Source organism: Crotalus tigris, unplaced genomic scaffold, assembly GCF_016545835.1.
Source record: "Crotalus tigris isolate CLP2741 ecotype Arizona unplaced genomic scaffold, ASM1654583v1 scf7180000018925.3142382, whole genome shotgun sequence".
Classification (NCBI taxonomy): Eukaryota; Metazoa; Chordata; class Lepidosauria; order Squamata; family Viperidae; genus Crotalus; species Crotalus tigris.
Window position 1 is genome coordinate 739,094 of NW_024097278.1, and position 20,212 is coordinate 759,305.

Here is a 20,212-nt window from a genome sequence, read left to right on the forward strand (position 1 = left end):
AAATCCAGGTATGATTTAATGCCAATTTAACATTATTGATCTGCAGCCAAGGAACAATGGTGTATTCACTGCACACGAAAACACCCTCAAATCGCTTACTGAATGAACAAATAATTGGCACACCCACCACAGAAGATGACAGGAGAAAAATGTTTTCTGCTCCATCACATAATTCGTTGGTTCTTTTATCTATGTAATTGTGTGGGACTATGTTTTGGAATTATTGCCCACCAGCTAGGGAGAACTTTCTTACCTATAAGATTCTACAGATGTTTCCCCTGTTTTTATTTTACCTCAGGGACATGTACATAAAATGGAGGACCTTTAGTCTGTAACATAAGCAAATGTAGTTCCAAAGTAACTGAAGAACAGAGCTGGAAGGGACCTTGGAGGTCATCTAGTCCAACCCCCTGCTCAGGCAGGAATCCCTATACCATATCAGACAAATGGCTGTCCAGTTTCTTCTTAAAAACTTCCAGTGATGGAGCACTCACAACTTCTGGAGGCAAGTTGTTCCACTGAGTGATTGTTCTCACTGTCAGGAAATTTCTCCTTAGTTCTAGGTTGCTGCTCTCCTTGATTAGTTTCCCGTCCTGCCTTCTGGGGCTCTGGAGAATAGATTGACCCCCCCCTTCTTTGTGGCAGCCCCTCAAATATTGGAACTGTTATTATGTCCCCCCCCCCAGTCCTTCTTTTCATTAAACTAGACCTGCCCCAATTCCTGCAACCGTTCTTTGTATATTATATGTATCCATATAATTCATACGTTAATACAAACTGATCTTCGTATTCCAGCAGTTCTAACTCGAGCTTAAGAGGTTTGAGTTTCTTTTAGGAGGAGATTTAATTCAAAAATTCAACATTTTCAAAGACAGCAAAGAAGGAATTAGAGTGCAGTACTGCAGGCCACTTTAGCTGACTGTGTTCAGCAGGTCAGCAGTTCAAATCTCATCGGCTCAAGGTTGACTCAGCCTTCCATCCTTCCGAGGTAGGTAAAATGAGGACCCAGATTGTTGGGGGCAATGTAAATATATATATATATACATTGCTTACTGGTGTACACCGCTTAGAGAGTGCTTGCACTTAAAGCGGTATATAAGTCTCATAAATAAATAAATAAATAAATAAATAAAAGAAACCAAACCTGCAGTTTTGACTATCCAAGGATGTCACGGTTCTACTGATCAGTGCTGCCACTTAATCCATGTCCTATATTTTTCCAAGTGTAAACCTTCAGATCAGTGGTTCTCAACCTTTTTAATGCTGCGACCCCCAACCGGTCGTAAGTCGAGGACTACTCAACCGGTCGTAAGTCGAGGACTACTCAACTGGTCGTACGTCGAGGACTACTCAACTGATGCAGCACCATTTGCAGAATGGGACTTTTGGCGGGCTCAGCAGGGCAGAGACAGCCTGGACAATTCCTACTGGCTTTTGAAAGCCAACAGAATTAGACTCTATTCAAGAGAGTCTATTCTATTGGCTTTCAAAAGCCAATAGAATAAAAGGGAGTAGCACAGCTAAGGAAAAGGGGGAAAAAATGGCGGACTGCGTTGTTTGGTGACCCCTGTGAAATGGTCGTTCGACCCCAAATGGGGTCCCGACCCACAGGTTGAGAACCACTGCTTCAGATCTACAAAAATTTTCATTATCTACATCAGGGAAGTTTTCCCCTAATATCACACTTTCCAAATTACCAGTATCAATAAGGGATAGAATCAAGATCACGTGAAGTATTAAGACCGCTTTACAATGCCTTGGTAAGGCCACACCTGGAATCCTACATCCAGTTTTGGTCACCACGATGTAAAAAAGATGTTGAGATTCTAGAAAGAGTACAGAGAAGAGCAACAAAGATGATCAGGGGATTGGAGGCTAAAGCATATAAGGAAAGGCCGCTGGAATTGGATATGTCTAGTTTAATGAAGAGAAGGACGAGGGGGGACATGATAGCAGTGTTCCAGTATCTGAGGGGCTGCCACAAAGAAGAGGGAGTCAAGCTATTCTCCAAAGCGCCTGAAGGCAGGACAAAAAGCAACGGATGGAAACTAATCAAGGAGAGAAGCAATCTAGAACCAAGGAGAAACTTCCTGGCAGTTAGAACAATTAACCAGTGGAACAGTTTGCCTTCAGAAATTGTGAGTGCTCCAACACTGGAAGTTTTTAAGAAGAGATTGGACAGCCCATTTGTCTGAAATGATATAAGGTTTTCTCCCTGAGCAGGGGGTTGGACTAGATGACCTCCAAGGTCCCTTTCAACTTTTGTTATTTTGTATTCTGACATGGTAGCTGCTTTCCAGTATTTGAGGGGCTGCCACAAAGAAAAGGAGGTCAACCTATTCTCCAAAACTCTTGAAGGCAAGGCAAAAAGCAAAGGACGGAAACTAATCAAGGAGAGAAGTAACCTAGAACTAAGGAGAAATTTCCTGACTGTGAGAACAATCAACCAGTGGAACTGCTTGCCACCAGAAGTTGTGAATGCTCCAGCGCTGGAAGTTTTTAAGAAGAGACTGGACAATCATTTGTCTGAAATGGTATAGGGTTTCCTGCCTGAGCAGGGGGTTGGACTAGCAGACCTCCAAGGTCCCTTCCAACTCTGTCATTCTGTTATTCTGTTAATGTCAACCATGTTTATTTCTCTTTTATCTGTTCTCAAGTGCTCATTCTGTAAAGGTTTGTGGGGATACTATCTTTGACCTTTTTAGTCTTTCTTAGGATATCTAAATTGCGATGTTTTATATCTAAAAACTGTAGTGGTTCTGAGTATAACACTAATCCCTTCAAATGATGAGATAAATTGTTTCTGCCCTTGTTTTGAGACTATTGCTAGGGCGACGTAAAAACAGAAAAAACGCTTACTCTTCAGGGAATCTGTTGAGTGGAAAGCCTCTAATCCTTCTTGCTTTGGGTAGCCACTTTTGATTTCCTTCAACAAACTATAGCATTTTTTTTAATCAAAGAAGGATTCTTCCACTTTATTAAAAAAAAATTTTAAAAACCCAATAAAGATAAAAATTAGAAAACAAGAGAGAGAGAGAGAGAGAGAGAGAGAGAGAGAGAGAGAGAGAGAGAGAGAGGGAGGGAGGGAGGGAGGGAGAGAGAGAGAGGAGATGGTGTGAAAAAATGAAAACCATAGAAAGAAAGAAAAATATTATAATATTAAATATTAAAAAATATTAAAAACTGACCTCCAACTTGTCCCAAAGGTGCTTTTTAACTAGACTTTGTTTTTCCTTGAAGACATTTCAGAACTGGGAAAACTTCTTAGATGAGAAGCGAAACGGCTTCAAGGAAAAACCAAGAAAATCCAGTTGCCTTTTGATCACGAACCGAGAATCTCCAGAGACTTCGATTTCCGACTTCTTTTATAGAAGATGTAGCTAAAACATAAATCCAACCTTAAACTATAACTTCCATTTTCCCAAAGAGTCGATTAATAATAATAATAATAATAATAATAATAATTAATAATAATAATAATAATAGAAGTTGGAAGGGACCTTGGAGGTCATCTAGTCCAACTCCCTGCTCAGGCAGGAAACCCTATACCATTTCGGACAAATGGCTGTCCAGTCTCTTCTTAAAAACTTCCAGTGTTGGAGCATTCACCGCTTCTGGAGGCAGGTTGTTCCACTGGTTAATTGTTCTAACTGTCAGGAAGTTTCTCCTTAGTTCTAGGTTGCTTCTCTCCTTGATTAGTTTCTATCCGTTGCTTCTTATCCTGCCTTCAGGCGCTTTGGAGAATAGCTTGACTCCCTCTTCTTTGTGGCAGCCCCTGAGATACTGGAACACTGCTATCATGTCCTCCCTCGTCCTTCTCTTCATTAAACTAGACATACCCAATTCCAGCAACCGTTCCTTATATGCTTTAGCCTCCAGTCCCCTGATCACCTTTGTTGCTCTTCTCTTCACTCTTTCTAGAGTCTCAACATTTTATGTCATCAAATCCATCATGTCGTGATTTTTTTTCTTTTTTGTGCAAAAAGTCCACAATTCGAATTAAAGTTTGCAAATATTATTTTTCTAGCAAGAGCCACCAGTTTCTCGAGCTATGCCTGTTCCCTCAACTTTAGCAACCATTTTTCCATTATAGGTATCATACAATCTCTCTAACATTGAGCAAATAAGAGTCTTGCTCCTGTTATTATATATAAAAATAACATACCGTGTAATTTTTGCCCTTCAGCCTAACAAGAAAATCTTGTTTCACTTTTTTTAAGTTATATGTATTTCAATCCAATATTGTTTAGGGGTGGTGACTGCCACCTACAGTATGTATATTATTGTACAGAAATCCTCTTTAAAGTTATAACATACTATACATTTCAATCCATCTGTCCGCATGCTTTCCCATTGATTTATGTGTATATTGCATTGAAAATTTTTTGCCCATCTTTTTATTCAATTTTTAATTAATTCTTCTTCTGTTGCTAATTTTAACAGAAAATTATCCATTTTGGCAATCCGATGCTCACCCTTGGCTCATAATTCTATTTCAAATGTGGTTTTGTTCTGTTCAAAGACATTCATTCATTCTTTGATCATTTTTAAACCTTTCTGAAAGTTGCATATACGAAAACCATTGGCATTTGAAACCTTCTGATATTAAAACTTCTCTGGATTTTAATTTAATAGGGTAGTGGTGGCGAACGTATGGCACGGGTGCCAGAGGTGGCACTCAGAGCCCTCTCTGTGGGCACGCGCGCCGTCGCCCCAGTCCTAGGCCTTCAGCTGGGTTTTATAAAACCTTTTCACTTTAGGCCTCTGCCGCCGTGTACCAAAAAAAAAGGTTCAATCAATCAGTCAATTTCAACTTCTCGCGGAAAAAAAAAAAGATCTTGCAAAGTTGGAATTGATTGATTGAACTTTTTAGTCCCACCCAGTTTGCTGTTATCACTGCAGCCACGCCCACCATGGGCCAAACTCACCCAATGGGCCACGCCCACCCGGCACCCAACAATGCATAAGTGGGTTTGGGGTTGCAGTTTGGGCACTCGGTCTCTAAAAGGTTCGCCATCACTGTAATAGTGCCTTGGGAGTATTCTCATAGGTCGCCATATCTTAACCATTTCTGTTTAATTGCCATTTCTTTCTTTCTTCTCTATATTCTTCTTATAGAGGTAGCCATAGAGGTATTTTGGATATATTCGAGGTTTGTATTTGTTCCAAATTCTCAGAATGGCTCATCTAATAAAAGGATTTCCAAAATCAACACTGAATTTAATCTTCTTATACCATAGGTATAAGAAATCTCATATCATGTCCTTCTAGGTCTAATAATTTTCAACGTCACCCTTTCTTTTAACCAAGCTAGGCAAGACGCTGCAAAATACAATTTCAGTTTGGCAATGCTAAACCTCCTCTCTCATTAGCATTGCACAGGATCTTATACTAATTGCCTTTTCTCATTCTTCTCCCTTTTCCATAAAAGAAATGGCTTAATTTCAACCTGTCTTAGACTGATTGTGAACAATAAATTATTTTTGTGGTAATTATCTATTTTTGTCCATTACCTTGCAGCATTTCATTTTCTCTGCAGCCCTCCAGTCTTCTGTTTTCTGTGTAAGAAATAATGAATCACCTTCTCCCTTTGGGTGATTTTTTAAAACAAAACTTTAAAATCCAATGGATTTAGTATTGAACGGAAAGTATTCAGTGGTGGACAGTGGATAGTACACCGTGTGCTGTAAAGGAATCAATAGTTTTCTCAGGAAATAAAAATGGATATCTAAGAATTTGTTATGGATGTGAGGGCTGGTAGAGAAATATAAAAGTGGGTTGAAAGTGCAGTTGGAGTGGGATGTGTGAGAAAGAAAGAAAGAAAGAAAGAAAGAAAGAAAGAAAGAAAGAAAGAGAAGGAAGGAAAGAAAGAAAGAGAAGGAAGGAAGGAAGGAAGGAAGGAAGGAAGGAAGGAAGGAAGGAAGGAAGGAAGGAAGGAAGGAAGGAAGGTTGATGATGAATAAATTATGTATTACATTCAAATAAGAGATAGTATGAAAGAAGTACAGTATATCAAGAGGGGTTGATCATATAAAAAAGAAGGAAGGAGGACTGGATTTCAGAAGAATTAGAAGAAAAAGCCAAAAGGTCAAAAATAAGATTTAAAACTAAGAAAGTTCAGATGCTACAGAGGAGAGATACAAAATTTAAAGACTAAAAGGGAGTAGATGAAACGGCCTTATGGATGTAATAACAATAACAAAGTTGGAAGGGACCTTGGAGGTCATCTAGTCCACGGCTTTTCAACCAGTGGTACGGGTACCACCTGTGGTAGATTGGTACCTGGCAAGTGGTACGCGACCATCCTAGAAAAGTGGTAGCGGGGGAGGGGAATGAGCTGAACCGGTGGCAGCACCGCACAAGCCTGAGCGAGAGATGGCTGGAGCTGCAGGGCTGTCAGGGCTCAGCGCAAGTGCCAGGATCAGTGCTGCTTTCCAGCTGATCGGCGCTTCTTCGGGCCTGTCAGGGCTCAGTGGAAGCACCAGGATCAGCGCCAGGCTCCAGCTGGAGCTCGGCACTGATCCTGGCACTTCTGCCAAGCCCAGAAGAAGCACCGATCAGCTGGAATGTTGCAGCCCTCTCCAGGGTCTTGTGATTTACTTTCAGATGCTTGGCAACTGATTCATATTTATGACAGTCACAGTGTCCCAGGGTCATGTGAAGTGACCAAACCCTGCTGCAACCAGCCAGCAGACGGGGGGGGGGGAATAAAAACCAAACACCCCCCCCACCCCACCCCCGCTGCCAATCCTCAACCGAAATGCTCACAACAATGGAAACCTCGGACAGGAGGAAGAGCGCTGCTGGGTGGGCAGGCAGGTGTCTTGCTCGGCTGTAACTTGAGGGGCACTTTTTCAGTGCTATTGTAACTTCGAACAGTCACTAAGTGAACTGTTGTAAGTCGAGGACTACCTGTACTTGATCACTTTTTTCCTTTTTTTTTTTTTTTTTTGGTCATCAAGCTTTTGATGCCTTGCTAGGCGACTGGTGGTCCTCGGATGTTGCCATATCCTAAAAGTGGTACAATGGGTGAAAAGGTTGAAAAGCCCTGGACTAGTCCAACCCCTCTGCTCAGGCAGGAAATTCTATACCATTTCAGACAAATGGCTGTCCAGTCTCTTCTGTGCTGTAGAAGAAACAATGACTGGAAGGTCTAAAGAAGTATTACCAAATCGTGTCAAAATAAGTTAGATTTAGCAATATTTCTTTTAATTTCTCCCCTTGAACCTTTAATTTCTTTGGTTTATATTACCTCTTTTCTGCTGTAGGAATAGCATTGCTAACCCCAGGAAGCAAGAGAGGATGAGTATGTTTTCCTACAGCAGTGGTTCTCAACCTGTGGGTCGGGACCACATTTGGGGTCGAACGACCATTTCACGGGGGTCGCCAAACAACACAGTCCGCCATTTTTTCCCCTTTTCCTTAGCTGTGCTACTCCCTTTTATTCTATTGGCTTTTGAAAGCCAATAGAATAGACTCTCTTGAATAGAGTCTAATTCTATTGGCTTTCAAAAGCCAATAGGAATTGTCCAGGCTGTCTCTGCCCTGCTGAGCCCGCCAAAAGTCCCATTCTGCAAACGGCGCTGCACCAGTTGCGTAGTCCTCGACTTACGACCGGTTGAGTAGTCCTTGACTTACGACCGGTTGGGGGTCGCGGCATTAAAAAGGTTGAGAACCACTGTCCTACAGAGAAGCCCCCCCCCCAAAAAAAACAATGGTTCAGCTTGAATCTTAGAGCAAATTATCAAAATAACTTACTGCTATTGAATAAACACTTTCTGGGGCTAGGTTTGTTTTTTTATATGCGTTAAGGAAATTATATGCCAAAATGAACACAATAGGAGAGATAGCCATAACAAGGGCATCTGTTAGGCAAATCTGTAAGTATGGGAACATTTTCAGATCTGTAGAAATATTTGTATAGGCGCTTTTTTTTTGTAACAAATTTTACAATGTTCACAAATCAGTTTGGGAACGTATTTTGACTTTAAACAAGTGTGAACGTTACTGAAAATACAGATAATCTTTGGCAAATAACCATTCATTTAGGGACCGTTCAAAGTTACCACAGCACTGACATATAAGTGGTAATTGCACTTAACAACTGGCGCAGCATCTTCACAATTGTGGGATCAAAATCTGGGCACTTGGTAACCAGTGTGTGTTTACGATCCTAGAGTCACATTGTAGGGAGTCAGCACAGACACAGACACACACACAGACACACACAGACACACACACACACACACAGAGAGAGAGAGAGAGAGAGAGAGAGAGAGAGAGAGAGAGAGAGAGAGAGAGATTTGGGGGAATATTTTTAAAAAGGCAGGATAGAATATTAAGGAAAAATGGAGGAAAAAATCTTAGGCAGAAACCTGAAGAGGCCACTCTTTAGAAATGCAGATTTGGTAACCCGTTCAGAAAGACTGAGGCACACTATTCATAAGGAAAATGCCTTCAGCCCTTACAGCTGATGGTGTTGTGAAAGAAAAATCTTCCTCAGGGTCCAGTCCAAGCTGGGAATAATCAGAATGGAGACTGCTTTAGAAAGAAGGTTGTAGTTTATTGAAGAGGACAGCCAGATAGAAAGATGGCTCTGGAAAAAAAACTGACCACATGGAGCAGAGTGGTGGGCTTTTGTACCTTCTGGGGCTCTTGAAGTTTTTCCTGTTCCTGTTTGAGGCTTTGTATTTTCTGTATCGTGTACCTGAGTGTGTCCTTTTGGTATTGGTGGGTTAATCCTATTATGTCTCCTGTCGTTAGAATTTAGGTGGGGGTATGTAGATTTTAGCTGTCTTTGTCTTCCTAATTTCTAGCTTCCTTGCTCCAACTTTCCTGTAGGGATTATTGAATTTGCATTTCTAAAAGCTGGCCTCTGCCTAGGACCGGGGTTGGCAACCTTGACTCTTTTATGACTCGTGGACTTCAACTCCCAGAATTCCTGAGCCAATATGGCTCAGCCTGGAAATCTCTTCCTTTCCCCTCAGCATGGCTGGCTCAGGAATTCTGGGAGTTGAAGTCCACAAGTCATAAAAGAGCCAAGGTTGCCTACCCCCGGTATAGTGTAACAGAATGAAATATAAAATAATTCTGTCCAGATAGACAGCTAGTACAATATCTCTTGACTATAATTTCTGTGCATAGCATAATATTTATTTATTAGAGACCTTTCTCTGCTTCTCCAGCTGAGAGCCTTATAATTGTCAGATTGGTTTCCAAAATCGTTGAGTGCCAAAATGTATTCAAACCAGTGCTTTGAATAAATGTTCAGAGCATGGCTGGTTTTGAATCTATGAGCCCGGTTATCAACGCACTTTCCTGCCTGTTTTATTATTTTCGCTTCCAAAAGCATCTGTCTAAATTCTTTGAATTGGTATCCCTGCTTCAGAGCGAAGGGCTGAATGCTTGGACAAGAGACCATCTTTCCAAGTAAGGCAAAGTCTTCTTCAAGTCAAGCTTGACTCTTGGTGACCTCAGGACCACCTCCATGCCACAACCTTCCCAAAAATACAAGTGGCTTTCTGTTATCTTATATCATGTTTTTCACTTCTCAGTCCATTTTATACCTCTTGAGATTTGTCCTCAAGCTCTAATTCAGTCTCCGAAGTCTGCTTACTTTTTGAACCTAACCATGGTTAATCAGATGCTGCCCCCTGCTGCTTAATCTTTAAGAAGAGCCTCTTAACCTCACAAAAAAAGAGGTTAATGGGGCTTTGTATACTATTGATAAATGGACTTATCTTGAGTTGAGTTCTGAGTCAGTAGTTGACTCCTAGTGACTGTCTGGATAAAGCCTTGCAGTTTTCTTGGCAAGATGTCAGAAGTGGCCATTGTCTGTGTCAACGCGCCTAACATCAGATGTTTTTACTTTGCCAACAGTTGGAGATGCAACCATTTTCTTCTTATGTTTTACTTTTAGAATTAGAGGTAGAGTTAGATGATGTTGGGAGGAGGAATGTGCATGTGCAGTTCAGCTAGACATAATAATACTGGACCTAGTGTGTGACCCAAGGTTATTGAAATAAGAGATGATAAGAATTGAAGGGGCTGGAGGTCTGGAGAGAAAGCCTGCATTTCAAACTAATTGGAGAATGTGATTTATGACAGTTAATTGGAGGAAGGAATTGTGCTTTGATACTATGTGCTCAGGGGAGGGGAATCCAGTTTTTGGCTTGACTGTGTTAGCTGATACTATGCTTCTCAAATAAAGATTCTTTAAGGTAAATAATGCCTCGAAGATCTTTGAAGAGTTTCCTCTGTCGGAATCATGACAGTCTGCTTCCGAGGGCGGAGAGAGAACAGAGAAAGAATGACTGGCCCAAGGTCACCCATCTGGCTTTGTGCCAAAGGTGGGACTAGAACTCATGATCTCCTGGTTTTTAGCTTGATGCCTTAACACAGGGGCTTTCAAACCTGGCCTTTTTATGACTTGTGGACTTCAACTCCCAGAATTCCTCAGCCAGGCATGCTGGCTGAGGAGCTCTGGGAGTTGAACACAAGTCATAAAAGGGCCAAGTTTGAAGATCCCGGCCTTAACCACTAGACGAAACTGGCTCTCACTTCACCAGTAGAAGTTATCTGGCATACAGGTAGTCCTCATCTTACAACAGTTCATTTAGTGACCATTCAAAGTTACAGCAGCACTGAAAAAGGTGACCTGATCATTTTTCATGCTTACAACCGTTGCAGCATCCCCGTGGTCATGTGAACAAAATTTAGACACTTGGCAACTTGATTCATATTTATGACGGTCGCAGCACCCCAGGGGTCACGTGATCCCCTCTTGCGACCTTCTGACAAACAAGGTTAACGGGGGAAGCAGGATTCACTTCCCAACTGTGTGACTAACTTAATAACTGCAGTGTTTCACTTAGCAGGAAAGGTTTTAAAATGGGAGGAAACTCATTTAACAAATGCCTCACTTAGCAACAGAAATTTTGGGCTCAATGGCGATCATAAGTCGAGGACTACATTTATAAGAAAATCCTCCTGTCTGTCTCTTCATCTCGATCACTATTTCCATCTATCACCTTCCCCATTTGAGGTATAATATATGGAAATAAAAAAATGAAAGGTGGTTATGACTGAACCGTGTTCCCCATGTGCTAGAATTGTGGCTTTGGTTGTGTGTTTGTGACCACCATCTTAACTACGCTCCTTCCCTAAAGAAGATGGTGTCCTAAATTTCCTAGATCTTCCTTAAGGACGTCTGGACAGAGAGCAGGCCAGGAGTGAAGAATCTTTTAATTCCACTGTTACAATAAGCCTATGTTTCCCAAAGTTTCATTGCATTGTTTTCATTGTTCATTTGTTTCTCCTTGTTGTAGTTTGGATTGTAGAAGACTTGTGAGCCTTAAGATTATACTAAAGGCAGGTGTAATGGCAAAAAGTTTAGAAACCAACCAGGTTTGGCTAGAGAATTGAGGGATGTGAGTTCCACACATCTTAAAGTTGTCAGAATTGAGAAACACTCATTTATAGGATATCCTGAAGGAGTATGATATCTGAGTGCCCTAGTTATCTGGAGCAGGAGCTTGCTAGATTTCATTTCCTGCATATATAATTTCCTTAAATAATGTTGTGGTTGAATTGGAACTAGGTGGCCATACCACACAAAAATAAAGATTTTCTGGAGATGAGCTCCATCCTCAGGGATTTCACAAACACCTCCAAATTAACATTCTTGGGAAATTGTGGAACTGGTTTGCCGTTATCTTCTTCCAGGATCTTCTCTGTAGACTTCAGATTCATTGGTGACCTTTAAATTATTCAAATCCAACCCTGTTTAGCTTTTTTCAAAAATCAATCAAGGTCAGCTGAGTGCCATCATCTTTCTTCCTGCAGCCAACTGTGATTTGTAGGCTCACTCTGGCTGTAAAATGTGAGCAGTTTCCACAAACTGGTAGAGATAATCTTGTTCCAAGTGGTTAATCAGTTTTCAGCTAAATACTATTTACCAAAGTTTAGGAATTCCCTATTAGCTATTTTGCCTATTTGCTATGAAATCTGCCCAGATTTAACTATTTGTATTTAATTGTGCAGGGTCTTTTCTTCATCTGGCACTTCTTCCTTGTCTTAATTAACATTTTATTTCCTACAGCTAAGTCACCCCAATCACTTTGGGTTAATGCAAATTAATTGTACAACCTGGAAATTGTTTAAGCAGGATTACCAGCAAGAGCATTTGCTGTTGAAAAGTTAATTAAATTGTGGTCTCCTGAGCCATGTTGCTTCTTTTTAAGAAGAAGTTACTAAAATGAATCCAGACCCTAGAATTCAAGTGGATATGTGACAGAGATGACCTACAACAGAAATGATCAACCTTGGCAACTTTAAAACTTGTGGACTGAGTGGGGAATTCTGGGCGTTGAAGTCCCCAGGTCTTAAAGTTGCCAAGGATCAACCAACCTCTAACACAGGGGTCTTCAAACATGGCCCTTTTAAGATTTGTGGACTTCAACCCCCAGAATTCCTCAGCCAGCATGGCTCAGCTTGGAAACCTCTCCCTTTCCCCTCAGCGTGCCTGGCTGAGGAATTCTGGGAGTTGAAGTCCACGAGTCATAAAAGAACCAAGGATGTCTACCTCTGGCCTAGGCCTAGGCCGCTTTATGACTCGTGGACTTCAACTCCCAGAATTCTTCAGCCAGCATGGCTCAGCTTGGAAACCTCTCCCTTTCCCCTCAGCATGCCTGGCTGAGGAATTCTGGGAGTTGAAGTCCACAAGTCATAAAAGAGCCAAATTTGAAGACCCCCTGCTCTAACATCACTAGCTTTCCTTAAATATTTATCCATAAGTATATTAAATAAATATGGGGACCTTACATTACATTTCCTGTTCAGTTATCAATATATCCTCTTATTCTATTCATTTTCATGCATGCTTTATTTTTAACATCTAACATGGAAGCCTTAAGAATCAATGGGCTGTATAAAAATTAGTGTTTTCTGTAACATGTTACATTATTATTGCTGATGTGGCCAATACCAGCTACTCCGGTATATATTTGATATAATTGTTTGCTTACTTCCAATCACTGACTATTTAGCATTTTAGCAGAGCTGTAGCTAAATCTGAAGTCTTAACGGGTTGTAGGTTAAACCGGTCATTATACCAATGTACTGTCCCTGGCTGCTTAGTTTACCTGGTTCTACTCTTTTTTATATAGGATCAAGCATGAAAATATTGTGGCCCTGGAAGACATTTATGAGAGTTCAAGCCATTTGTATCTGGTTATGCAACTGTGAGTATTAATTTTAATTAATCTTTTTTTTTATCAAATTGGCAATATGTACATAATGCATGTCTATGCTGAGATCCTATAAAACTCTGGAAACCGTCTTTCCTTCAAGATAATTTTTTGTGGAATTCATTTTGGAGAACTTCACTGTAAAACCCAACATCTGGACATGGTTGGAATGGAATGGAATAGAATAGAATAGAATAGAATAGAATAGAATAGAATAGAATAGAATAGAATAGAATAGAATAGAATAACAGTGTTGGAAGAGACCATGGAGGTCTTCTAGTCTAATTCTGTTATTCTGTTATCTTGAGCAGGAACTATAAAACTCACTATAATAAATAAATCCACAATTATGATGGGTCCCTCTTGTGCAAGTATGCAGATCCATATTTCATGTGCCATTTTTTTCTTCTATGGTGGAACCCCAAAGAGTCAGATCCCTGGTTTGTGATAGCTCAGTCTTTGGAAATATGTGCGGTCTGTGTTTTGGCTCCGTGTCTCAATAGTCTCTTGACTGCTTGCTTAATTATTTCCATATCACCTCCCTGAGAATGGTTTGTAAAGGTATCATAGATATTCTCATCCATACATAAATCTGAATTCCATATGATATACTCATGGAGAATTTCTGTCTCCTTCCACATAACTCATTTTTTCCTGCAGCGCATTAAGAAATTAATTTACAGGGTTATCCAAACAGGGTTACCGAGATCTGTAAAATCTTTGTAATATTTTAAGGCCTGTCTTGCAATGAATATATTTAATTCTGCGTGCAGCTTCTCTTGCTGTGAATCTGGGGACAAAGTGTTCTGTTCTTGTCACTTCATTCATTCATGGTTGTGTACAGCTGCTGCTTTGTAAGTGCTAGATTGACTAATGTTTTGGAGACAAAATAATAAAATATGGTAATATGGTACAATATCAGTAGGGACTGAAGACAAGTCTTTTCTCGGTAATAGATGTTTTTATCCTGAAGTACAAAATAGGTGGATAATAGATTGTGATAGAATATTTGTATTTAAAGGTTGAATTGTGGGGTCCTTGATGCTATCCCAGCTTGGTGGTTTTCCTGCAGATATTTCATGTATGATAATATAAACCTTTCTCATATTCCTTGTTGTTATTTCGATTTCAGTATAGGATGGGTCTTTATTCGGGACAACTGTGTCAAAAAAAATCAAGGGGGGCAGACAAAGATATGGATGGATGGATAGATAGATAGATATGAATAGATGGGTAGATGGATAGATGGAGGATGAATAAATGGATGGATGGATGGATAGATAGATAGATAGATAGATAGATAGATAGATAGATAGATAGATATAGACAGACAGACAGACAGACAGACAGATAGATAGGTAGATAGATGATAGATATGTAGATTGATTGATAGATAAATAAATGGATGGATGGATAGAAAGATATGAATAGATGGGTAGATGAATAGATGAATGATGAATAGATGGATGGATAAATGGATGGATGGCTAGATCAATAGATATAGATGGATGGATAGATCAATAGATATCAATGGATGGATGGATAGATAGATAGATAGATAGATAGATAGATAGATAGATAGATAGATGTATGATGAATAGATGGATGGTTAAATGGATGGATGGTTAAATGGATGGATGAATGGATGGATAGATAGATAGATTAGATAGATAGATAGATAGATAGATAGATAGATAGATAGATAGATAGATAGATAGATAGATGGATGGATGGGGAATAGATGGATGGATAAATGGATGGATGTTTAGATGGATGAGTGGATGGATGGTTTGATAGAGATAGATAGATAGATAGATAGATGCATATTTTATCTATTGATTAATCTTATCACCATATAAAAAATAGAACAAAATAAAATACAGGATCTAATTGAAGGATAAAATAGATAAAATAAAATACAGTAATAAAATACCTATGTGGTAAATATAAGACTCAACATTCAGATAAATAAATCATTCATACAGAATAGTCTGTTTGATGTATGGGTTTTTTGCTCAATTGCTTTAACTATAAATTATAAGTAGTTCTAATATATACAATAAAGCCCAGGAAGAACTAGAACAATCCAAAGTTAAGAGTTTGTGAGTTACGACTCCATGCATGAGAAAATACGTAAAAAGGGGGATAGGCCTTGATCTTGCAGTCACAGACAACATTTTGCCTTTTTAAAATCCCTTTTCACTGATTTCTTCCCAGCCATGATTGGATTCTAATACTTGATTGATTGTGCTAATGATTCCTCCATCTGTGCATAGGATAGGGAGAAAATCAATTTTGTTCCATATAAAAATTACAGGAAAGTTTTGTTCATATAACAATTCAGATCAAAGTAAAGAACTGCCTTATGTAAACCCCTTTTCTGGATAGCTGGCTGAGCTACTAGTTACACTCTCCGACATCCCAGACAACAAAGCATGCTGGAGGGAGGCAAACTGGGTTAAAATTATCTCGTGATAGTACTGGTGAGGGTGAATAAAGGATACTATTTCGTTTCCAAGGCCAGCTAGATTCACAAAGCAAAAGGCTGACCTATGAAACATCAGGAATACACCAAAGGCTCTTATCTATATTTAGTTAGCTTTTGAAAGCCTGCATGATTTGTGGTCTTCTTGCATTGTGTATCTGTTTGTCGCAGCCCATCTCAGCAGTCTTGGCAAGGGGAAGACCAGTACAGTGCTTGAAAAGACATTGCTGTGGATGCTTCATTTGTGAGGTTAAACCCCAATATTTCCACAATTATCTATGGAGATTCTCAGTCATCCAGGTCATGGTTGTCCCAAAGGTGCTTTTTCAAAAGGCAACTGGACTTTGTTTTTCCTTGAAGAGCTTTCGCTTCTCATCCAAGAAGCGAAATTCTGTTCAGTGAAATGTCTGCAAGCAAAAACCAAGGAAGTCCTGCTAACATCGGATGTTTTGCTTTGACAACATCTAGAGATGCAACCATTTTCTTCTTATGTTTTACTTTTAGAGTTAGATGATGCTGGGGGGGGGGAGGAATGTGCATGAGAGTCTAGCTCAGTGGTTCTCAACCTGTGGGTCGGGACCCCATTTGGGGTCGAATGACCATTTCACGGGGGTCGCCAAACCATGCTGTCCGCCATTTTTTCCCTTTTCCCTAGCTGTCCTAATCCCTCTTATTGGTGGCCACACCCACTTGGGGGTCACCACAACATGGGGAACTGTATTATGGGGTCACGGCATTAGAAAGGTTGAGAATCACTGGTCTAGCTAGACATAATAATACTGAACCTAGTGTGAGAACCAAGTGTGAGAACCAATTGTGAGAACCAAGGTTATTGAAATAAGAGATGATAAAGAATTGGTGGGCTGGAGAGCTGGAGGGGAAGACTGCATTTCAGAGGTTATTGAAATAAGAAATGATAAAGAATTGGTGGGCTGGAGAGCTGGAGGGGAAGACTGCATTTCAGACTAATTGGAGAATGTGGTTTATGACTGTTCATTGGAGGAGGGAATTCTGCTTTGATACTATGTGCTCAGGGGAGGGGAATCCAGTTTTTGGCTTCGATTGTGTTAGTGCCGATGCTCTGCTTCTCAAATAAAGATTCTTTAAGGTAAACAATGCCTCAAAGTTCTTTGAAGAGTTTCATCTGTCGGAACCAGGACACCAGTTGTCTTTTGAAAAAGCACCTTGTCCTTTGGGATAACCATGACCTGGATGACTGAGAATCTCCATAGATATTTAGCTATGCCAGAGCTGAAGAAGCTTCTTGGATGAGAAGCGAAATGTCTTCAAACAGTCCAGTTGCCTTTTGAAAAAGCACTTTGGGGACTTCCATAATTACTGCTTTTATGATGCAGGTTCACCGGGAAGGGTCTAACAGTTAAGCAAGGGTCCTGAAATAACTCTCACAAATATTTGAGGTTTGTCTGGAAAAGTCCCAGGGATTTTTCCATACACAAGAAGATGAATATATAATGGTTTCTATCCCTGATGCTTCATGTTGGTCTTTGCTGGGAATCCCTTAGAATTAGAGGCTATTTTAAATTTTGGGGTTTTTTTTAACGGTTATTTTTGCATTTCAGTTCTTCTGAAGTGCTGCGAAGTCCCTTGCTTCCATAACAGGCAAAAAAAATTGAGAAATGCAAGTTTAAATCATTAAATGAATCAATGTGAAATATTTGTAGCTCAGAGTTGAAATGAGGGGTCCTTGGTGCTCTCTGAGCTTTGTTGTTTTCTTGCAGACATTTCATTACCCAAAGTAGGTAACACCATCAGTCTAGAAGGGAGTGGGGTTTGGAGAAAGAGGACGAGGACGAGGACGAGGAGAAGGAAGAGGGGTGTTGGGTCCTTGGTGCTCTCTGAGCTTTGTTGTTTTTTTGCAGACGTTTCATTACCAACTAAGTAACATCATCAATGGGAGGAGGAGGACTGTGGGGTCCTTGGTGCTCTCTGAGCTTGGCTGTTTTCTTGCAGACATTTCATGACCCAACTAGGGGACATCATCTGTACTAGTGATGACCCTAGCACTGATGAAGTTATCTAGTTGGGTCATGAAAGGTCTGCAAGAAAACAACCAAGCTCAGAGAGCACCAAGGTTCTTCTCCTCGTCCTCCTCGTCGTCCTCGTCCTCTTCTTCCTCCTCCTCCTCCTCCTCCTCCAAACCCCACTCCCTTCTAGACTGATAGTGTTACCCAGTTTGGGTAATTAAATGTCTGCAAGAAAACAACCAAGCCCAGAGAGCCCCAAGGAGCCCCTCAATGTGTTTATTTCGGTCCCTAAATATACCGTATAAGTGACTGAACAACCGTAATGCCATTTTTTTGGGGGGGGGTTTGCTTTTAATAAAATGGATGAAATAGCAAATATAACCTTATTTTTAGCCACAAGTATCTCTTGTAGAATTTAATAGTCTGTTGGGTATCACAACATTTCTGTCGGGGAGCCTTTTCTTCCTGTAATTTTGACACTGTAAAACAGGGGTTCTCAACCTTGGCAACTTTAAGACTTGTGGACTTCAACTCCCAGAATTCCTCAGCCAGCAAAGCTGGCTGAGGAATTCTGGGAGTTGAAGTCCACAAGTCTTAAAGTTGCCAAGGTTGAGAACCCCTGCTGTAAAAAGGATTCTCTGTGAGGTAAGGAGCCATCTGCGTGTACCGAGCACCAGTTTCTTTGCAAGTGAAAAATGACTCTTATTAGATTTCATAATTGGAAATCTAGAGAAGGTGGGGAATTTTACAAAACAAAAGAACTTCGGATAAAATGTTTTTCGGATGCTGCTGATTGATTGATTTACTTTATTTAATTTATTTCCCAATTCCAGCCTTTGGCTTCAATCCAGCCCCTTCGAATCCGGGACCGCTGGAGACCTCATAACTCTTTCTATGTTTCTTATGATGGAGTTTGTTGTTGTCAATTCCATTTTATCACTCTCATATTCTTGAAAATAAAGGCTTGGTGCAAAAAAAAAAAATGACAATTGAAGAACCAGGCTTTCTGATGCTGGAAAAAGCCATTTCATATTGTTGAAGGAAAAGTCTTCATCATGGTTCAGTCCAAGCCGGGAATAAACAACATGGCGATTGCTTTAGAAAGAAGGTTGCAGTTTATTGAAGAGGAGAGCCAGACAGAAAGATGGCTCTGGAAGAAAAGAGAGAGAGAGAGAGCACATGTAGGGAGTGGGTTTTTATACCCTCTGGAGACTTTTGTTTGGAGTTGTTCCTGTGGCATGAACTTTGACCTGAGTCTGAGTGCGCCCTTTGGTATCTGTGGGTTAATCCTATTATGTCTTGTCTTAGAGTTTGGGTGGGATATGTAGATTTTAGGTGTCTTTGTCTTCTTAATCTTCTAGCTTCAACCTTCCTGAATGGTTTACATCTGCATTTCTACAGAGCAAGTTTCTGCTTGGGGGAGGGAGACTTGGGACTATTAAGAAAACTGGGCATGCTTTTCTGCCTCTTTTAGATCCTTTAAGAAAATATATTTTTCTGCCCTTTTAATATTTCCTTCTCTGGGGGCTGACTTCCCACAATATCCATGTTTGGTTAAGTACTTTTTTTTTGCAGTTGTTTACTATAATTTCTGTCATGGAGGCCAATAAATTTGAACAGTTAGGTTGTCCTCATTTTTCCTATTTATCCTCCTTTCCAATTGTCCATGTCTTCTTTTCTCTGTTCAGATATCTTGTAACCCTACCCACGTTCCATCTAATGAAAAAATAGATGCCTCGAAGGCGCTTTTCCAAAAGGCAACTGGACTTTCTTGGTTTTTCCTTGAAAACATTTCACTTCTCATTCAAGAAGCTTCCTCAGAGAACTGAGCAACATTTTCAAGGGAAAAAAACTAAGAAAGTCCAGTCTCCTTTTGGAAAAAGCATCTTCGGGACAACCTTGACCTGGATGATTGAGAATCTCCATAGAAAAATTAAATGGGAAGCAAATGTCATTTATCTTTGTTGTGAGATGTATTTTGGCCCTACCTATATATCATTACACTAGTACATTTTTAGAAAGGTATGATTAGAAAGCTGAAGTCCAGATTTCCATCATATCTTTCCTGTCATAGAAATAGAGCCAATGAATCGGCTTGCTATTTCTGCAGGAACCAATGCTAAAATCAGGAAACCCAAGCCTACATATTGCTTACTCAGAAGTAAACCCCATTCAATTCCATAGTTCTTAACTCCAGTACATGCAGGAAAGATGGAGACCTTAGTAATAGTAATAAAGTTGGAAGGGACCTTGGAGGTCATCTAGTCCAACCCCCTGCTCAGGCAGGAAACCCTACACCATTTCGGACAAATGGCTGTCCAGTCTCTTCTTAAAAACTTCCAGTGTTGGAGCATTTACTGCTTCTGGAGGCAGGCTGTTCCACTGATTAATTGTTCTCACTGTCAGGAAGTTTCTCCTTAGTTCTAGGTTGCTTCTCTCCTTGATTAGTTTCCACCCGTTGCTTCTTGTCCTGCCTTCAGGTGCTTTGGAAAATA

The 20,212-nt window shown here is 40.3% G+C and overlaps 1 protein-coding gene across 1 annotated transcript in view; it reads left to right on the forward strand.

The window, feature by feature from the left end:
• Nucleotides 1-20,212, forward strand: part of CAMK1D (calcium/calmodulin dependent protein kinase ID) — a 180,808-nt gene that overhangs the window by 106,875 nt on the left and 53,721 nt on the right. The window contains exon 3 of the mRNA XM_039357495.1: nt 13,167-13,241. Within this exon, the coding sequence (XP_039213429.1) occupies nt 13,167-13,241 (75 nt within the window). The remainder of the gene's footprint in view (nt 1-13,166; nt 13,242-20,212) is intronic.